Here is a 15,420-nt window from a genome sequence, read left to right on the forward strand (position 1 = left end):
CATCAAAGCAGTCAGTGTTTAGAGCAGGGGTCCCCAACCCAAACAGTGCTTTGATTTCCCTAAAGGAAAGGTGGGATATAAATGTAATAAATAAATGCATTGTATCTATCAAAAAGAGAGCATACCTAGTAAAGGTTAGGGCCACCAGACCGCAGAGTAGCCCACTCCTGTGCCTCCTAACTAGTTGGTGATCATAGCTAGAGCAGAAATTCATGCAGAGATGCAACGGGCAACCTTCCCCAAGGGAGGATTATTTTGCATTGGGAGCAACTGGGTGATCTGCTCACATTCCTGCAGCAGAAAGAGGCAGAAGCCTATGACCACCATGCCAGGAGAGAATGATTAGAAGGAGGCTCAGTCAGAGCAGTGGAGCGTGCAGAGAAGCAGCGGTTAACTCCCTCTATGGGCGAGCCTCTGAAATTGCTTTATTTATTACTGGCAACTCTAAACTGCCAATAACGAGTAAAATCAACCAGCGTGAAACCGACCCAAACAGAGGTAAAGTCAGGAGGCTGGTTTTTAAACAGGGGTGGAGGGAGAAAGAGGGGCCCGAATACCAGGGATTACCTACATTTTCAACTCCTCACACCTTCTGCAACTCACCCCAAAAGGAGGAGAGCAGCCTCAGTTGTGACCCTCACAGAGGGTGGAGAGCATGAGAGAGTGTGCCAGAGCTGTTAGCCTGGAATGGGGCACTGTGCCTTGCCTGGAGTTCACAGGCCTGGGCACAGGGACCACATCCCTGAGTTCCAGCAGGCCCTGAGCCACTATGACAAGGCAAGATGCAGCCGTTCAGCGCACAAGCCAGTGAGAACCAAGATGGCTGGGAGTTCCCAACACCCTCTGGACCTGTCAGCCCAGCCCACATAAAAGGACCCGTCGCCGCCCCTTTCACCGCTCCTGACCAGATTCTCTGAGACTCAGACACACTTTCTAACCTAAATGACAGCTTGTGGGATCTATATTAGTAATTATTGACTGATATTGACGGAGGTTCCCAGGCCCACTTCAAAGCTGCTTGCAAATTGCCCCAAGCCAGGGGAGGGGAAGGGGGGCATCCTCTTGTCAAAAGGTCTCCTCACTCTGTCTTATTCTCTCCCTGTGTGACAGTAACCTCAGGAGCTTGCACATGTCAAAACTTCACAGCCATGAGCCAATGTGGGGTAATGGTTGAAAGAGAGCAGGCTGCAGATGAGGAAGTTCAACTCTTGCCTCAGCCATTAGGCAGCCGTAGGAAAGCTTCTTCCCTCTGCCACCTCTCTCTCTCAGCTTCAGTTTACCCACCCCATCCCCCACCATCTGCAACATGGGGGCAATATAAATGACCTGCCCAACAGAGTTCTTGCAAGGATTATAGCAAACTAATACCTGTGAAGCACTTCGAACACTCCTGCTAAGTAGGGGTACTTTCATCTCCACCACAAAGCAGCAAAGCCAGAACAAGGCAACAATGCAGCTAAATTTGCAACCACTCAACCCATGGATGACCGTGTAGGGGCTTCAGTTGCAGTGCTGGTGCCACAGCAGTGGACTTTCACACACACACTCAAAACCAGGAAAAACAAACCTACACAGTTCACTAGGCTGGCCAATTGCAGCTGACGTTTCTAGAATTTAAACCCTGCTTTTCCTACATTATTACATACTCAGAATGGCCAACATATTTCTATTTACAAAGCAGTAAAGAATAAAGCAAGACCTTAAAAGAAAACGGCTATCGAGAAGTTGTCATCTTAAGATCGCATTACGGACATACGAAGAGCGGCAGATGACACAAACCTTCAGGTTACTGTGTCTCTTCCACCAAAAACATCCTCAATGATGCCTGTCTGTCCAACTCAAGGCCGTCACTCCTCACACACCCTCTGGGGCCTATCCAAACACGACTCCCCTCCTCCCACGAGGGGTGAGCCAGATCTTTCCTCCCCTCCTCAAAAATAGAAACAGGTGATGCTCTCAGCCTGGAGGAGCAGCCCCAAGGGATGTTTCCCTTTAACATCACCCCACTGGGGTCAACTGGATGAGAAGGAACTCTTGGCTCCAGCCCCCCTGAGCAGAATCCCTCCCCCAGCTGATGCTGGTTGCTCTGCGCTGGGGCAGCTTGCAGAGGCAAGTATTCGCACCCCTCCCTCCATCCAAAGAAAAGGCAGCACGGCCTGGACAAGCAGAGCCCTGTCAGAACCATTCCTTGAAGCGGCAGAAAGAAAGTGGCAGTGGGAACAGGCAGCCAGCCTCAGAGGGAAAAAAGACACCAGGCGTCCTACCTGGCAACGGCTGAAGACATTGGCCAAGGTCACCTGGACGTTGAAGTGCTTCAGAACATGGAGGGACTGCTCCCTGGCCTTCTCTGAGCAGTTCACCAAGAAGCACCGTCCTTCTCCCACCTGGGACTGCAGCTGTGGAAAGGCCAAAAGAAAGGATACTTGCTTTGGAGCAAATCCAAGCCTAGCAGGAGCTGGAAAGGGGCCCCGGGAACCTTGAAAATCAGGCCAAGCTACCTGGGGCCTGGCACAGGACGTCAGCCTTGATCCAGAGGCGAGAGGGCAGGAAGCCCCCAGTTCGAACCTCAGCCTAGCAATGCAGAAATAACTTATGGAACTCACTGCCACGAGATGTGCTGGTGGCCAGAGCTTTTCCGAGTGATCTGAGGTTTTAATATTTTAAAGTTGCTTTTATATCTCATTGTGTTGTTTTATTGATTATTGTAAACTGCCCTGGGAGGATAATCTATCTTGTAAGGTGGTTTTAAAATCCATGAGACAAAAATAAAGATAGCTTTAAAAGCAGATGAGACAAATTCATGGAGGAGGAGAAGAGTCTAACCAGTGCTGTCAGTCATGATGGCAAGATGGAACCTCCATGGTCAGAGGCAGTCTAACTCAGAATACCAATTCTTGGGGATGAACAGTGGGGTGTGAGAGCAGCTGCTTTCAGGTCCTGCTGCCCAGGGCTTCCCAGAGGCATCTGGCTGGCTTCTGTTGGAAACAGGACACTGGTCTGATCCTGAAAGGCACCTATGAGCTACTTGCAGAAGGGTCTTAGCCAAGCCACCTCTTGCTTGTTGAAGTCCCATCTGCACTATGGGGACATTAATACTGCTCTCCCTTACAGGGCCATTGTAAGGATCACTGAAATAATGTGTGCAAATGAAGCACTTTGAACATTGGAAAGCACGATATGAATGCTACGCGTTCTCCTCCTCCTCCTCGCTCTACTTTCCTGGCCTGAGTCAAGCTGAGAGGACACCTCTCCTCACTCCATGCCACCTGCCACCAGTGCAGGTGACAGGACTTGAACCACAGAAGGGGGGATTCAAGCTGCCCCTCCCCCAGGCCTGGGCAAAGGAGGGATCTGCAGGGAGACCAGGCACACTGGCCAACAGAACCGCTTTGCCCCCACAGGCTGGAGAGGATCAGGGGACATTCCCTGGCCCCTACGAGAGCTTCTTCCAACCCACCTGAAGGCTCTGCTGTGCGGGCTTTGGGGTGACTCTGCCTTCCAGTACCAGAGGACGTATGCCTATGTGTACCAGTTGCTGGGGAACATGGGCAGGAGCGTGCTGCTGCCCTTGTGTCCTGCTTGTCAGTTTCCAGTGGGCAGCTGGTTGGCCGCTGTGTGAACAGAATGCTGGACTAGATGGACCCTTGGTCTGATCCAACGTCAGGGATCTTCTTATGTTCTTATGATTCCCCTCACCTCTCCCATCCATCAATTCCATGTAACGAAATCAAGTGACCCACTTAGGGAAAACTTAGATCCAATCTCAACCTGCAGCAGAATTAAGTGACAGAGTCCTGTGGTGGTAGAATAGACTATACCACTTCAGACAACAGGCCAGAGTATCACATTGTTTGGATGCTCCCATGTGTACAAAATTCCTTGCCTGTAGAAAATCAGCACAGCAAAGACAGGTCTGCTAAGCTGGTCTTCTACTCACAGGGTGCAGTTGTGGGGGGTTTTGCGGGGGGAATATAAAAAAATGATTTTTTTCCCATCACACCCTAAAGTGGGTCTAGAAGTACTTCCAGATGCCTCTGCCTTGTTCTGCTGCATGTGAGGAACAAGCCTGAGACTTTACCACTCCCACAAGAAACATGGCGCATACTCACCACCTGATATGGAAGCCCAGAGGTTAAAATAACTCGCTGTTCTTGCCTGGCAATCTGGAAAGAAACAACACCGCAATTTAATTTGGGCAGAATCAAGCAGCACTTCTTTAAAAACCTGAAAGAATTGGATGCCTGGCTGAGGGCTATGAGGAGAAGCGGGGCCTTTTTTGTAGTGGGCCCCTACTTTGTGCAACTCCTTCCCTTAGAAAACTCACTGGGCCTGAACTCTTCTAAGATGGCAATTAAGGCCTGGCTATTTCAGAAGCCACAGGCTGAGGCAGAGAATGGTGGTTGCTGTTTTAAGAATGTCTTTTTGCTGCTTTAAGTTGGTTTGTATCTGCTGTTTGAGGATTACATTGTTTTTACTAGCAAAATGTCTGTCCGTTAAGATGCACAGACTTGTTTCCCAAGGATCCTGTCTCATTTGCTTAAGCTGTGCCCTTGGTGCAGGGCAGCAGGCATGGTCTCCCCACCCCACCCCACTTTTTATCCTCACAAGGTCAGCCTGTGTGTGTGCGACTGGCCCACAGTCAAGGTTAAGTGAGGATTTGAACCCAGGTTTCCCGGGCCTAGTCCAGCACTCTAAACAACGTACCAGGCTGGCTCTCACCCCATGGGGATGCAAGGGGCCTCTGAGATCTGCACAGTGAGACACGCTGCCGCCCACTGCAGAAGGAATGGCTGTCAGCAGGGGGTTTTGCCTCCAATGCATCATTGAATTCAATTAAACGTTGCTTCCATTTAACACATACAAATGGACAGCGGCCATTCACTTGGCTGAGGCCTCTACCTGCTCTCTTTTCCTGGTGATCCACTGAGAGTTTCTCTGCACAGCCTTGCCCCTCTCCCTGCAAAATTCTAGCACTGGCTAGGGACATGATCCTGCGACATTCATGATGTTCTGTCCATGAACAGGAGGGTCCCTTGGGGACCTGAAGGGAGCCAGCACAAAATGAGGGCAGTGAACAAAGCGCAGCACCCCACCTGAGGGGGCTGATACCGCTGCTGATTGGTTCCCTCCCCGCCACTCCTCAGACCCCCACAAACATTTTCTGCCTGATGCGTTAAGGGTCAGCAGCCAACGTTTATTATTAGACTGAGGTTCTCAGAGAAAGGGGGCTGGGGGGCTGAAAGGGGATGGGCATTTTTATCTTTGATTATCCAAGCACAGATCAAAGCCTCCAGGAGCGCAGTGACACTCCAACGGTTTTGGGTAGCTGAAGGACATTGCTTGGTCTCCATGGAGACAGCAGTCTGAAAACATCCCCTCTGAATCATGATTAGAAGGCATCTGGATGGAGCAGCACACGAGACTGGTGTCGGGGTGCGTGCGCGTGGTTAGGATGGAGAACCAGCTCCAACTCTTACAAGAGGGCTTCCAGGTGCGCTCAGCATGACAAGCCCTCCGGCTTTCAGGCTGAACTGCCACCAACGTGCGGGTGACACTTAATCCAGATACGACAGAGGTTTTGCAGGTTGGGAAACCAGCCAGTCTGAATGGAAGTGTAAAACCAGCCCTGGGTGGCCTGGGACTGGGCTACTTTATCTATTTATTACATTTCTATACCGTCCAATAGCTGAAGCTCTCTGGGAGGTTCACAACAAAGGATTCTAAATACAGTACCAGAGAAAAACAAACTGAAAAACTAAAATGCCTAGGATAAAAAAGAGTTCTTCACCTGGCACCAAAACAAGTACAACGTAGGTGCCAGGTGAGCCTCTCTGGGAAGCTCACACCACAACTGGGTGCCACAGCAAAAACAGCCCTCTTCCTAGCAGCCACCCACCTCACTTCCTTTGGCAGGGGTTCCTGGAAGAGGACTGCTGAAGCTGGTCTTAGGGTCCAGGCAGGTGTATATGGGAGGAGACGATCCTTCACGAAGCCTGGCCCCAAGCTGTTTAGGGCTTTGAATGCTAGTACCAGTACTTCGAATGGGGCCCCGACACGGACTGGCAGCCAGGGCAGATGAGAGAGTACTGGCACAAACTGATCACACAGTCCCGTCCCTGTTAATAGTCTCGCTGCCCAGTTTTGGACCAGCTGAAGTTTCTGGACTGTTTTCAAAGGCAGCCCATTGTCTAACACATTGCAGTAATCCCAAGGGGTTATCAGAGCATGGATAACTGTAGCTAGGCTCTCTCTGTCCAGATAGGGATGTAGCTGGTATATCAGCCAACGCCACCGAGTCCAGCTGTGCCTCAAGTGACAGTTCTGGATCCAGGAGCACCTCCAAACTAAAAACCTGATCTTTTAGGGGGAGTGCAACCCCCTCTAGAACAGACTGAACATAGCCAGGCAGACGTACAACCCACTAACAATACCTCCATCTTGTCTGAATCATAGAATCATAGAATAGTGGGGTTGGTAGGGGCCTACAAGACTCTCAAGTCCAACCCCCTGCTCAGTGCAGGAATCCAAGTCAGAGCATCCCTGACAGGTGGCTGTCGAGCCTCATTTGAATGCCTCCAGTGCTGGAGAGCCCACCACCTCCCTAGGGAATTGGTTCCATTGTCGTATTGCTCTAACAGTCAGGACGTTTTTCCTGATGTTCAGTTGGAATCTGGCTTCCTGTAACTTGAGCCCATTATTCTGTGTCCTGCACTCTGGGATGATCGAGAAGAGATCCTGGCCTTCCCCTCTGTGACAGCCTTTCAAGCATTTGAAGAGCGCTATCCTATCTCCCCTCAGTCTTCTCTTCTCCAGGCTAAACATGCCCAGTTCTTTCAGCCTCTCTTCATAGGGCTTTGTTTCCAGTCCCCTGATCATCTTCATTGCCCTCCTCTGAACCCTCTCCAGCTTGTCTGCATCCTTCTTAAAGGGTGGTGCCCAGAACTGGACACACTACTCCAGATGAGGCCTAACCAGGGCTGAGTAGAGCAGGATTAGTACTTCCCGGGATTTGGAAGCTATACTTCTATTAATGCAGCCCAAAATGGCATTTGCCCTTTTTGCAGCCACATCACATTGTTGGCTCATATTCAGCTTGTGATCGACAACAATGCCAAGATCCTTCTTGTTTGTAGTGTTGTTGAGCCACGTATCCCCCATCTTGTAACTGTGCATTTGGGTTCTTTTTCCTAGGTGCAGAACTTGGCATTTATCCCTGTTAAATGTCATTCTGTTGTTTTCTGCCCAATGCTCCAGTCTATCAAGATCACTTTGAATTGTGTTTCTGTCTTCCAAAGTATTAGCTATCCCACCCAATTTTGTGTCATCTGCAAATCTGATCAGCATTCCCTGCACCTCCTCCTCCAAGTCATTAATACAAATGTGGAAGAGCACTGGGCCCAGGACTGAGCCCTGCAGTACCCTGCTCTTTACCTCTCCCCAGTTTGAGAAGATCCCATTGATAAGGACTCTTTGAGTCCGATTCTGTAGCCAACTGTGGATCCACCGGATCGTTGTTTCATCTAGCCCACTTTGAGCTAGTTTGCTCATCAGGATATCAAGGGGCACTTTGTCGAAAGCTTTGCTGAAGTCGAGTTATACTTTGTCCACAGCATTCCCACAGTCCACAAGGGAGGTTACCTGATCAAAAAATGAGATCAGATTCGTCTGCCAGGATTTGTTCTTGATAAATCCATGTTGGCTTCAAGTAATCATTGCATTGTTTTCAAGGTGCTAACAGATGGATTGCTTTATCATCTGCTCCAGAAATTTCCCAGGGATTGATGTCAGACTGACTGGTCTGTAGTTCCCAGGTTCCTCCTTTTTAGCCTTTTTGAAGACAGACACAACATTAGCCCTCTTCCAGTCATCTGGCACTTCACCCGTCCTCCATGATTGCTTCAAGATAATAGACAGTGGAGTGCAGTTCATCTGGCCCTGGAGATCTGAACTCATTCAAAGCAATTTGGTGTTCCTTGACCATATGCCTATTGATCTCAAGCTGCAATCCTGCCCCTTCAGCCTGTACTTCACCTTTGCCAGGGGGCTCATAAACCCTCTTGTGGGAGAAGACTGAGCCAAAGTAGGAATTGAGCATCTCTGCCTTTTCTTTGTCATCTGTTATCATTTTGCCATCCTTATTTAATAGCTGAACCACCATTTCTTTCCTCTGCCTTTTACTATGGACGTAGCTGAAGAAAGCCTTTTTGTTGCTTTTAGTATCCCTCGCCAACCTCAGCTCGTTCTCAGCTTTAGCCTTCCTGACGCCATCCCTGCAATTCTGTGCTACCTGCCTGTACTCTTCCTTTGTTTCTTGGCCTTCCTTTCACTTCCTATATGTGTGCTTTTTTGTTTTCAGGTCATCTCTAAGCTTTTTGTGAAGCCATATTGGCTTCTTCTGCTGTCTTCCACCCTTTTTTCTTGTTGGAATGGTTTGTAATTGTGCCTTGAGAATTTCCTTTTTTAAAAGCTCCTGCCCATCTTGGACTCCTTTTCTCGTTAGAATCGCTTGCCATGATTGAGTCTGGATTGAGTAGTTTATTGTCTCTCATCCGGTCCATTACTGCACCCAGGCACTGGTTCAGAACACCCACTGTTTCACCTGGATTTGATGCAAAGGAGAGATAGCGCTGGGTGTCATCTGCATATTGGTGACACCTCAACCCACACCTCTGTATAACCTCCCCCAGCAGTTTCATGTAGCTGTTGAACAGCATAGGGGATAAAATAAGCCCTTTGGAACCCCATGGCATTATTACCAAGGAACGGAGTAGTAATCCCCCAGCACCACCTTCGGGAATTGCCCATCCGAGTAGGATCAGAACCACTGCAGCGCAGTGCCTCAAATTCCCAGCCCAGAAGGATACCATGGCTGATGGTATCGAAAGCCACTGAGAGGTCTAAGAGAACCAATAGGTTCACAGTCCCCCTGTCCCTCTCCTGGCAAAGGTCTTCTCACAGGGTGAACAAGGCAGTTTCTGTTCCAAAACCAGGCCTGAAGCCTGATTGAAATGGATCTATTATTATTGTTATTATTATAATATAGATTTATTAGCTGCCCATCTGGCCAGCTACCCGGCCACTCTAGGCACTGTACAACACAAATAACACAAAATACAACATAATCAACAAGACAACATTGCTCTAAAAAAACCCTAACCCACCCCAAATGCCCGCCTGAACAGCCAGGTTTTTAAAGCCCAGCAGAAGCTCATCAAAGAGGGGGCATGGCGGAGATCACTAAGGAGGAAAGTCCACAGAGTGGGGGCCACCACAGAAAAGGCCCTCTCCTTCATCCTCACCAGCCTAGCTGTCCTGGCTGATGGGGCAGACGGAAGGCCTTCCGAGGCCGATCTCGTTGAGCAGCGTCCCTGGTGTTGCTGGAGGTGCTCCTTAAGACAGACTGTACCCGAACTGTATAGGGTTTTAAAGGTCAACACCAACACCTTGAATTGGGCCTGGAAAACAGGTGGTAACCAGTGCAACTCCTTCAGCACTGGAGTGATGTGATCTCGCCAATGGCCACCTTTAATCAGGTGGGCCGCCGCATTCTGCACCAGCTGCAGCTACAGTAGTCTAGGCAAGAGGAGACCAGGGCATGAACTACTCATCTAGATCATCCATTCCCTTCAAGAGTGCCTGGAGTTGTCCTGCAACCACCTGCTCAAGCACCTCGCCCAGGAAGGGGATAGTAGCAACCAGCCTACAGTTGTTAACATCTTCTGGGTCCAAATTCAGCTTTTTTAGGAGTGGCCTAATTCTCACCTCCTTTAAAAAGGCTGTCACCATTCCCTCTCTCAATGAGGAATTTACAACCTCCTGGACCCAGCTGGAGATCTCCTCCCTATTAGATGTAATAAGTCATAATGGGCAAGGGTCAAGCACACAAGTGGTCACCCGTATGGTCCTGCCTATACACTCAGATCTGCTTTAGAGTCTCTGCTCATGTGCCTGCTGGTAAAACTGGTTAGGCTGGCAAGCACGAGAGACAGGGCCTTCTCAGTGGTGACCCCACAGTTCTGGAGTGCCTTTCTGGTTGATGTACACTTAGCCCCTCCAGCACAGGCCTTTAAGGCAGCCTTGAAAACTTCTCTCTTCACTGTAGCCTTCCCTGAAGAATGTGAACAGCTTGTGTGATTCCCAGCAGTTTCCCCCTTAGTAACCGTATTCCTCATTGGACATTGCTTTGCAAGGGCTTGGCCCCCCAAAGCAACCTGTAAACACTTTGAATAATAAATAGATAAAAGGGAAGCCCAGGAAGCTGCCTTACACTAAGTGGCCCATGTCGCCCACTGCTATTTCTTTGGAGGGCCAGCTGTAATCCCGTTAGATGGCAATGCCTCCTGGGGTCAAACCTGGGACCTTCTGAATGCAAAGTGTGTTCGGCCCCTGAGTAAGTGGCCCTCCCCACAAAGCTGGAGAGACCAAGGATCGAACCTGGGATCTCCTGCATTCAAATCATGCACTCTGTTCCTAAGCTATGGACCCAGCTCCACTCCTGCCCTCAGCATAGGGAAACTGAGGGATTTGAACCTGTGCCCGCCCCCATGGCCCATGCCCAGCAAAAGCTCCATGCTTCCCCCACTGAGCCACACTTCCCAAGGCTCCTGAAAGCAAGAAGAAAATGCCCTTAAGCATGTGCAGAGTGCCGCTCCCTCAACAGGAAGTGATCACGACTCTTTCCAGGGACCAAGGCCAGAGACCAAAGAACACTTGGCACCCCGCATCCTCCTCCCCACTCCCTCTGCCTAGCCGACCAACCTCAGCCGCCTTCCGATGCTCGTCATCATTCTCCAGGATCCGGACGTCTGCCCCGAGGCAGCGCAGGTACCGGCCCAGGCCTTGAAGCATGTTGTCACAGACCACGCGGAAGTCTCGGGCTGAGATGGCAGCGGAAGAGCTCATGGCCCCCTCTGGGCTCGGGGCAGAGTCCTACAGAGAAACAGCCAAAGAGTGGCTTTGGGCCGGGGTGGGCAATGTCAGAGGGTCTGGGGGCCACTCTCCACCCGCCAGAGCCCACTGGGGCCGCCAACACACCCTGCCAGAGCTGCATATTTGGTGGCATGAAAAAAGCTGCATTTCGCCCTTAAAACCAAGCATGAGAGGAGTACGCAGCTTGTTTTCATGCAAAACTGTGCTTCCAGAAGGGAAAATGCAGCTTTTCCCTGGGTGCTGAGATTTAATGGTGATTTGGGGGCAGTGGGGGCCACAGAAAGGATGGGGGGCACATGTGGCCTGTGTATGGCCCAGCCCTGCTTTGTAACATTTGCTACAAAGACCGAGGCGGGCCAGGGGCGCTGTAAACAGGCACGCTGGCAGGAATGTGGGAAGCAGCCTTCTCCCAAGCCAGAGCCCCTCTGGTCCATCGAGCCCAGTATCGTTGATACTGGCTGGCAGCAGCAGTGGAGTATTCTATTCCCTACCTGCAAGATCCAGGGATTGAACCCAGGACCTTCTGCATGCAAAGTGGGAGCTCCTCTGCAGAGCCACGTCCTTTCCTAACTCGGTGCTGGGTAACAACCGTTATGAAAACCGAGTCACAAGGTGTAGACATTTTGGTTTTAAAACTAACCCTCATTTTTAAAAAGGCAAAAGGGAGGGTTCAGAGCCCTTTGGGCTGAGGCCGAAAGAGATGGGAGCATGCCCGAGGCCAGCCCAGGAGTTCATTGCAGAGGAAAGCGGAGCATTTCCGGGTCTACAGCTCAGCTCACAGGCTTCTTGAGCATGCCACCTGTCCTGTTTTGCACAGTTTTTACAGCAGCCCAGTTTCAGGCGCGGCCCCCTCCCTACAAACCTCCTTGGGAGGGGAGAGTATTGCTGGCTGGCTTGGCGGCTTCTTGGCCTTGGCATCCCTGGCCTTTGCTCTCCTCGGTGGCATTGCCAGGATGTCCAAAGTCAGGCCAAAGGCTGCTGGATCCTCCAACAATTTTGCGTAAACCTCTAACAAGCAGTAAGCGTCGGATGCTGTAGAAATGAGAGAGGGAGAACACCCATTAAGTTCTTCATCACAACATAAGAACACTCTTAACAATTGTTATCACGCATGCCTCTAGCGCTTTACAGTATTCAAAGCCATTTATATACATTATTTCCGTAAATTTACAACAGCTCCCTTCTAAGGTAAGCCAGCATTATCCTTGGGTTGTATGGGGGGCAGGGCCGACATTGAAAGAGAGCGGCTTGTCTAAAGCCACCTAGTGCAGGGGTTCCCAACCTTTCTGGGCCTGTGGGCACATTTGAGAATTTGAGAAACTGCTGTGGGCACCACTACCAAATGCCCAATCAACGGATTGCCACTTTGGCACCTACCCGTTGCATCTATGGATCTTAGGCTGCATCTTACACAGCAAAAGCTTTTGTTTCATGTCTATTGGACACCGCAACATCTCTTTAATAAGGGATTGTTTAGTTCAGCTAATTGGTGGCGGTGCAATACAGCTAAAGCTCCTTTCAAACATATATTTTGGCAATGTCCAGTGGTTGCTTTTTTTTGTGGGGAGGTTATTACACAGAGAAATTTTGTACTGGAACAGTCCTTAGTATTCACCAATGTACACACTTTTTTAAATTATTTACCTGTTTCGTGGAAATTAACAAACGGTCAGCATAAATGGATTCTCCATGCCCTTTTGATACTGCAGCACTGGAAGGATAAACGCTCCCCTCCTATAATGCCATGGACTGAGGACCTTCCAACACTTTCACTATCTGAATGGGAGGCATATTTGAGCAGGTGGCAATATTTGAATAGGTGGCCACCTTCAAATGGATACTCATTTGGATATTTGGTCCACTTTTGTTAAAGCCTATGTACAATTGCTAGAATGTTGTACGCATTTTATATGTATTCATTGCTATGGATACATACAAATCCATGTAAGTATATTAAATAAAACAGTATCTTTTTAAAATGTTTTGCAGATGCCCATGGGTGCCACATTGGGCATCTTTGACCTAGTGAGTTCATGGCAAAGGGAAGATCTGAGTTTCCCCACTCCCCTCCATCTGAAATGGTATCGCCTAGCAAGAAGCACAGCATGAACAAATACCTGGGTTGTTTAGCCGAGGGACTGCCCTGCCCAAGTGGGAGCAAGTGAGCACACCTTCTCCCATGTGCTCATTGATTCCATTTTCAATCAACAATCCAGGAATGCCACATTTCTGGGTAGTTATTCTGATGTCTGAACCCAGAACTCTAGGTTGTTTAGGGCTTAAACAACCCTATGAGGGAAGTTTACAACAGTTGGGACCGTTCAGCTTGGAAAAAAGGCAAGTGAGGGGAGACATGACAGAGGTGTACAAAATGATGGGGTCCTCCCATGAAGCTGACTGGTGGGAGATTAGGACAGATAAAAGGAAGGAAGTCTTTGCACACTGCAGAGTGAAACTATGGAATTTGCTATCCCAAGCCGTAGTGATGGCCATCAATTTGGATAGCTTTAAAAGGGGGCTAGACAAATTCCTGGAAGAGAAGGTTATCAATGTTTACTGGTCCCGATGGCTCTGTGCTACCTCCAGTACCAGAGGCAGTGAGCCTGTGTACATCAATTGGATGTACCATGGAACATGGGCGGGAGGGGGCTGTTGTGCTCTTGTCCTGCTTGTGGGTTCCCCGTCTACAGCTGGTCAGCCACTGTGTGAACAGAATGGGGAACATTGCTGGGGAACACGAGCAGGAGGGCTATTGTACACATGTCCTACTTGTGGGCTTGTTGGCCACTGTGTGAACAGAATGCTGGACTAGATGAACCCTTAGTCTGGTCCAGCACGACTCTTCTTTTTTATTTATTATTATTTATTATTAAATTTATTAATCGCCCATCTGGCTGGTCACCCAGCCACTCTGGGCAATGTACAACATACAATAAAAACAGTTTAAAACAATAAAATTCTACAATAAAAACACTTTCTAAAATACCCTACCCCACCCCAAATGCCTGCCTGAACAGCCACGTTTTTAATGCATGATGGAAGCTCATTAAAGAGGGGGCATGACGGAGTTCCCTAGGGAGGGAGTTCCACAGAGTGGGGGCCACCACAGAAAAGGCCCTCTCCCTCGTCCCCACCAGTCTAGCTGTCCTGGCTGATGGGACAGAAGGCCATCCGAGGCTGATCTTGTTAAGCGGCCTGTCTGGTGCTGCTGGAGGCGCTCCTTAACATAGGCTGGGCCGGAACCATATAGGGTTTTAAAGGTCAAAACCAACACCTTGAATTTGGCCCGGAAAACAACTGGTAACCAGTGCAACTCCTTCAGCACTGGAGTGATGTGATCTCGCCGGCAGCTGCCTTTAATCAGGCAAGCCACCGCGTTCTGTACCAGCTGCAGTTTCCGAACTGTCTTCAAGGGTAACCCCACGTAGAGTGCATTACAGTAGTCTAAACGAGAGCAGACCAGGGCATGTACTACCGATGGGAGCAGATGGTCGGGAAGGAAGGAACGCAGCTGCCGTATCAGATGGAGTTGATACAGCACTGTCCGGCTCACAGCTGACACCTGAGCCTCCATGGACAGCTGGGAGTCCAAAATGACCCCCAGGCTGCAGACCTGGTCTTTCAAGGGTAGCCGTACCCCATTCAACACCCCCCAGCCTCCTCTTGTCTCCCACCAAAAGTACCTCAGTCTTGTCAGGGTTCAGCTTCACCTTATTCCTCCCCATCCAGCCACTCACCGTCTCCAGACATTTGGACAGGGATTCTACGGCCAACCTTGGTGAAGATTTAAACGAGAGGTAGAGCTGCGTGTCATCTGCATATTGATGACACTGCACCCCAAACCTCCTGATGATAGCCCCCAGCGGCTTCACATAGATGTTAAATAGCATCGGGGAGAGGATGGAACCCTGTGGCACCCCACAAGTGAGTGACCACGGGTCCAAAACCTCCTCTCCCAGTGCTACCCTCTGGTACCTGCCAGAGAGGAAGGACCGGAACCACCGCAATACGGTGTCCCCAATGCCCAACCCCTCCAGGCAGTCCAGGAGGATACCGTGGTCAATGGTATCGAAAGCCGCTGAGAGGTTGAAGAGAACAAGGAAGGAGCATTCACCCCTATCCAGAGCCCTCCTCATATCATCTACCAAGGCGACCAAGGCCGTTTCTGTCCCATGCCCAGGCCTGAAGCCCGACTGAAATGGGTCTAGATAATCAGTTTCTTCCAAGTGTGCCTTCAACTGCACCGCCACCACCCGCTCAATCACCTTGCCCAAAAATGGCAGATTTGAGACTGGGCGAAAGTTGTTCAAAACTTGAGGATCCAAGGAGGGCTTCTTTAAGAGCGGTCTTATCACTGCCTCCTTGAGGGCTGATGGCATCACTCCCTCCTCAAGGGAGGCGTTCACCACCGCCTTGATCCCCTCACCCAGTCTCTCTCTGCAGCTCATAATGAGCCAAGATGGGCAAGGATCAAGTAAGCAGGTGGTCGGC

General features: G+C 49.9%; 1 protein-coding gene across 15 annotated transcripts in view; it reads right to left on the bottom strand.

The window, feature by feature from the left end:
- EXD3 (exonuclease 3'-5' domain containing 3) overlaps positions 1-15,420 on the bottom strand; it is a 193,064-nt gene that overhangs the window by 95,513 nt on the left and 82,131 nt on the right. For 14 of the 15 annotated variants that reach the window (XM_084820583.1, XM_084820581.1, XM_084820586.1 and 11 more), the window contains 4 exons: positions 11,792-11,961; positions 10,759-10,929; positions 4,110-4,163; positions 2,265-2,396 (listed from right to left, as the gene is read on the bottom strand). In XM_084820583.1, the coding sequence (XP_084676709.1) occupies positions 2,265-2,396; positions 4,110-4,163; positions 10,759-10,929; positions 11,792-11,961 (527 nt within the window). Of the gene's footprint in view, positions 1-2,264; positions 2,397-4,109; positions 4,164-8,353; positions 8,600-10,758; positions 10,930-11,791; positions 11,962-15,420 lie in introns of those variants that run through there. The other variant, XM_084820594.1, reaches the window with a different exon arrangement.

This window comes from Heloderma suspectum, chromosome 14, assembly GCF_057233095.1.
Source record: "Heloderma suspectum isolate Gila_16-S chromosome 14, 16-S_ref, whole genome shotgun sequence".
Taxonomy (NCBI): domain Eukaryota; kingdom Metazoa; phylum Chordata; class Lepidosauria; order Squamata; family Helodermatidae; genus Heloderma; species Heloderma suspectum.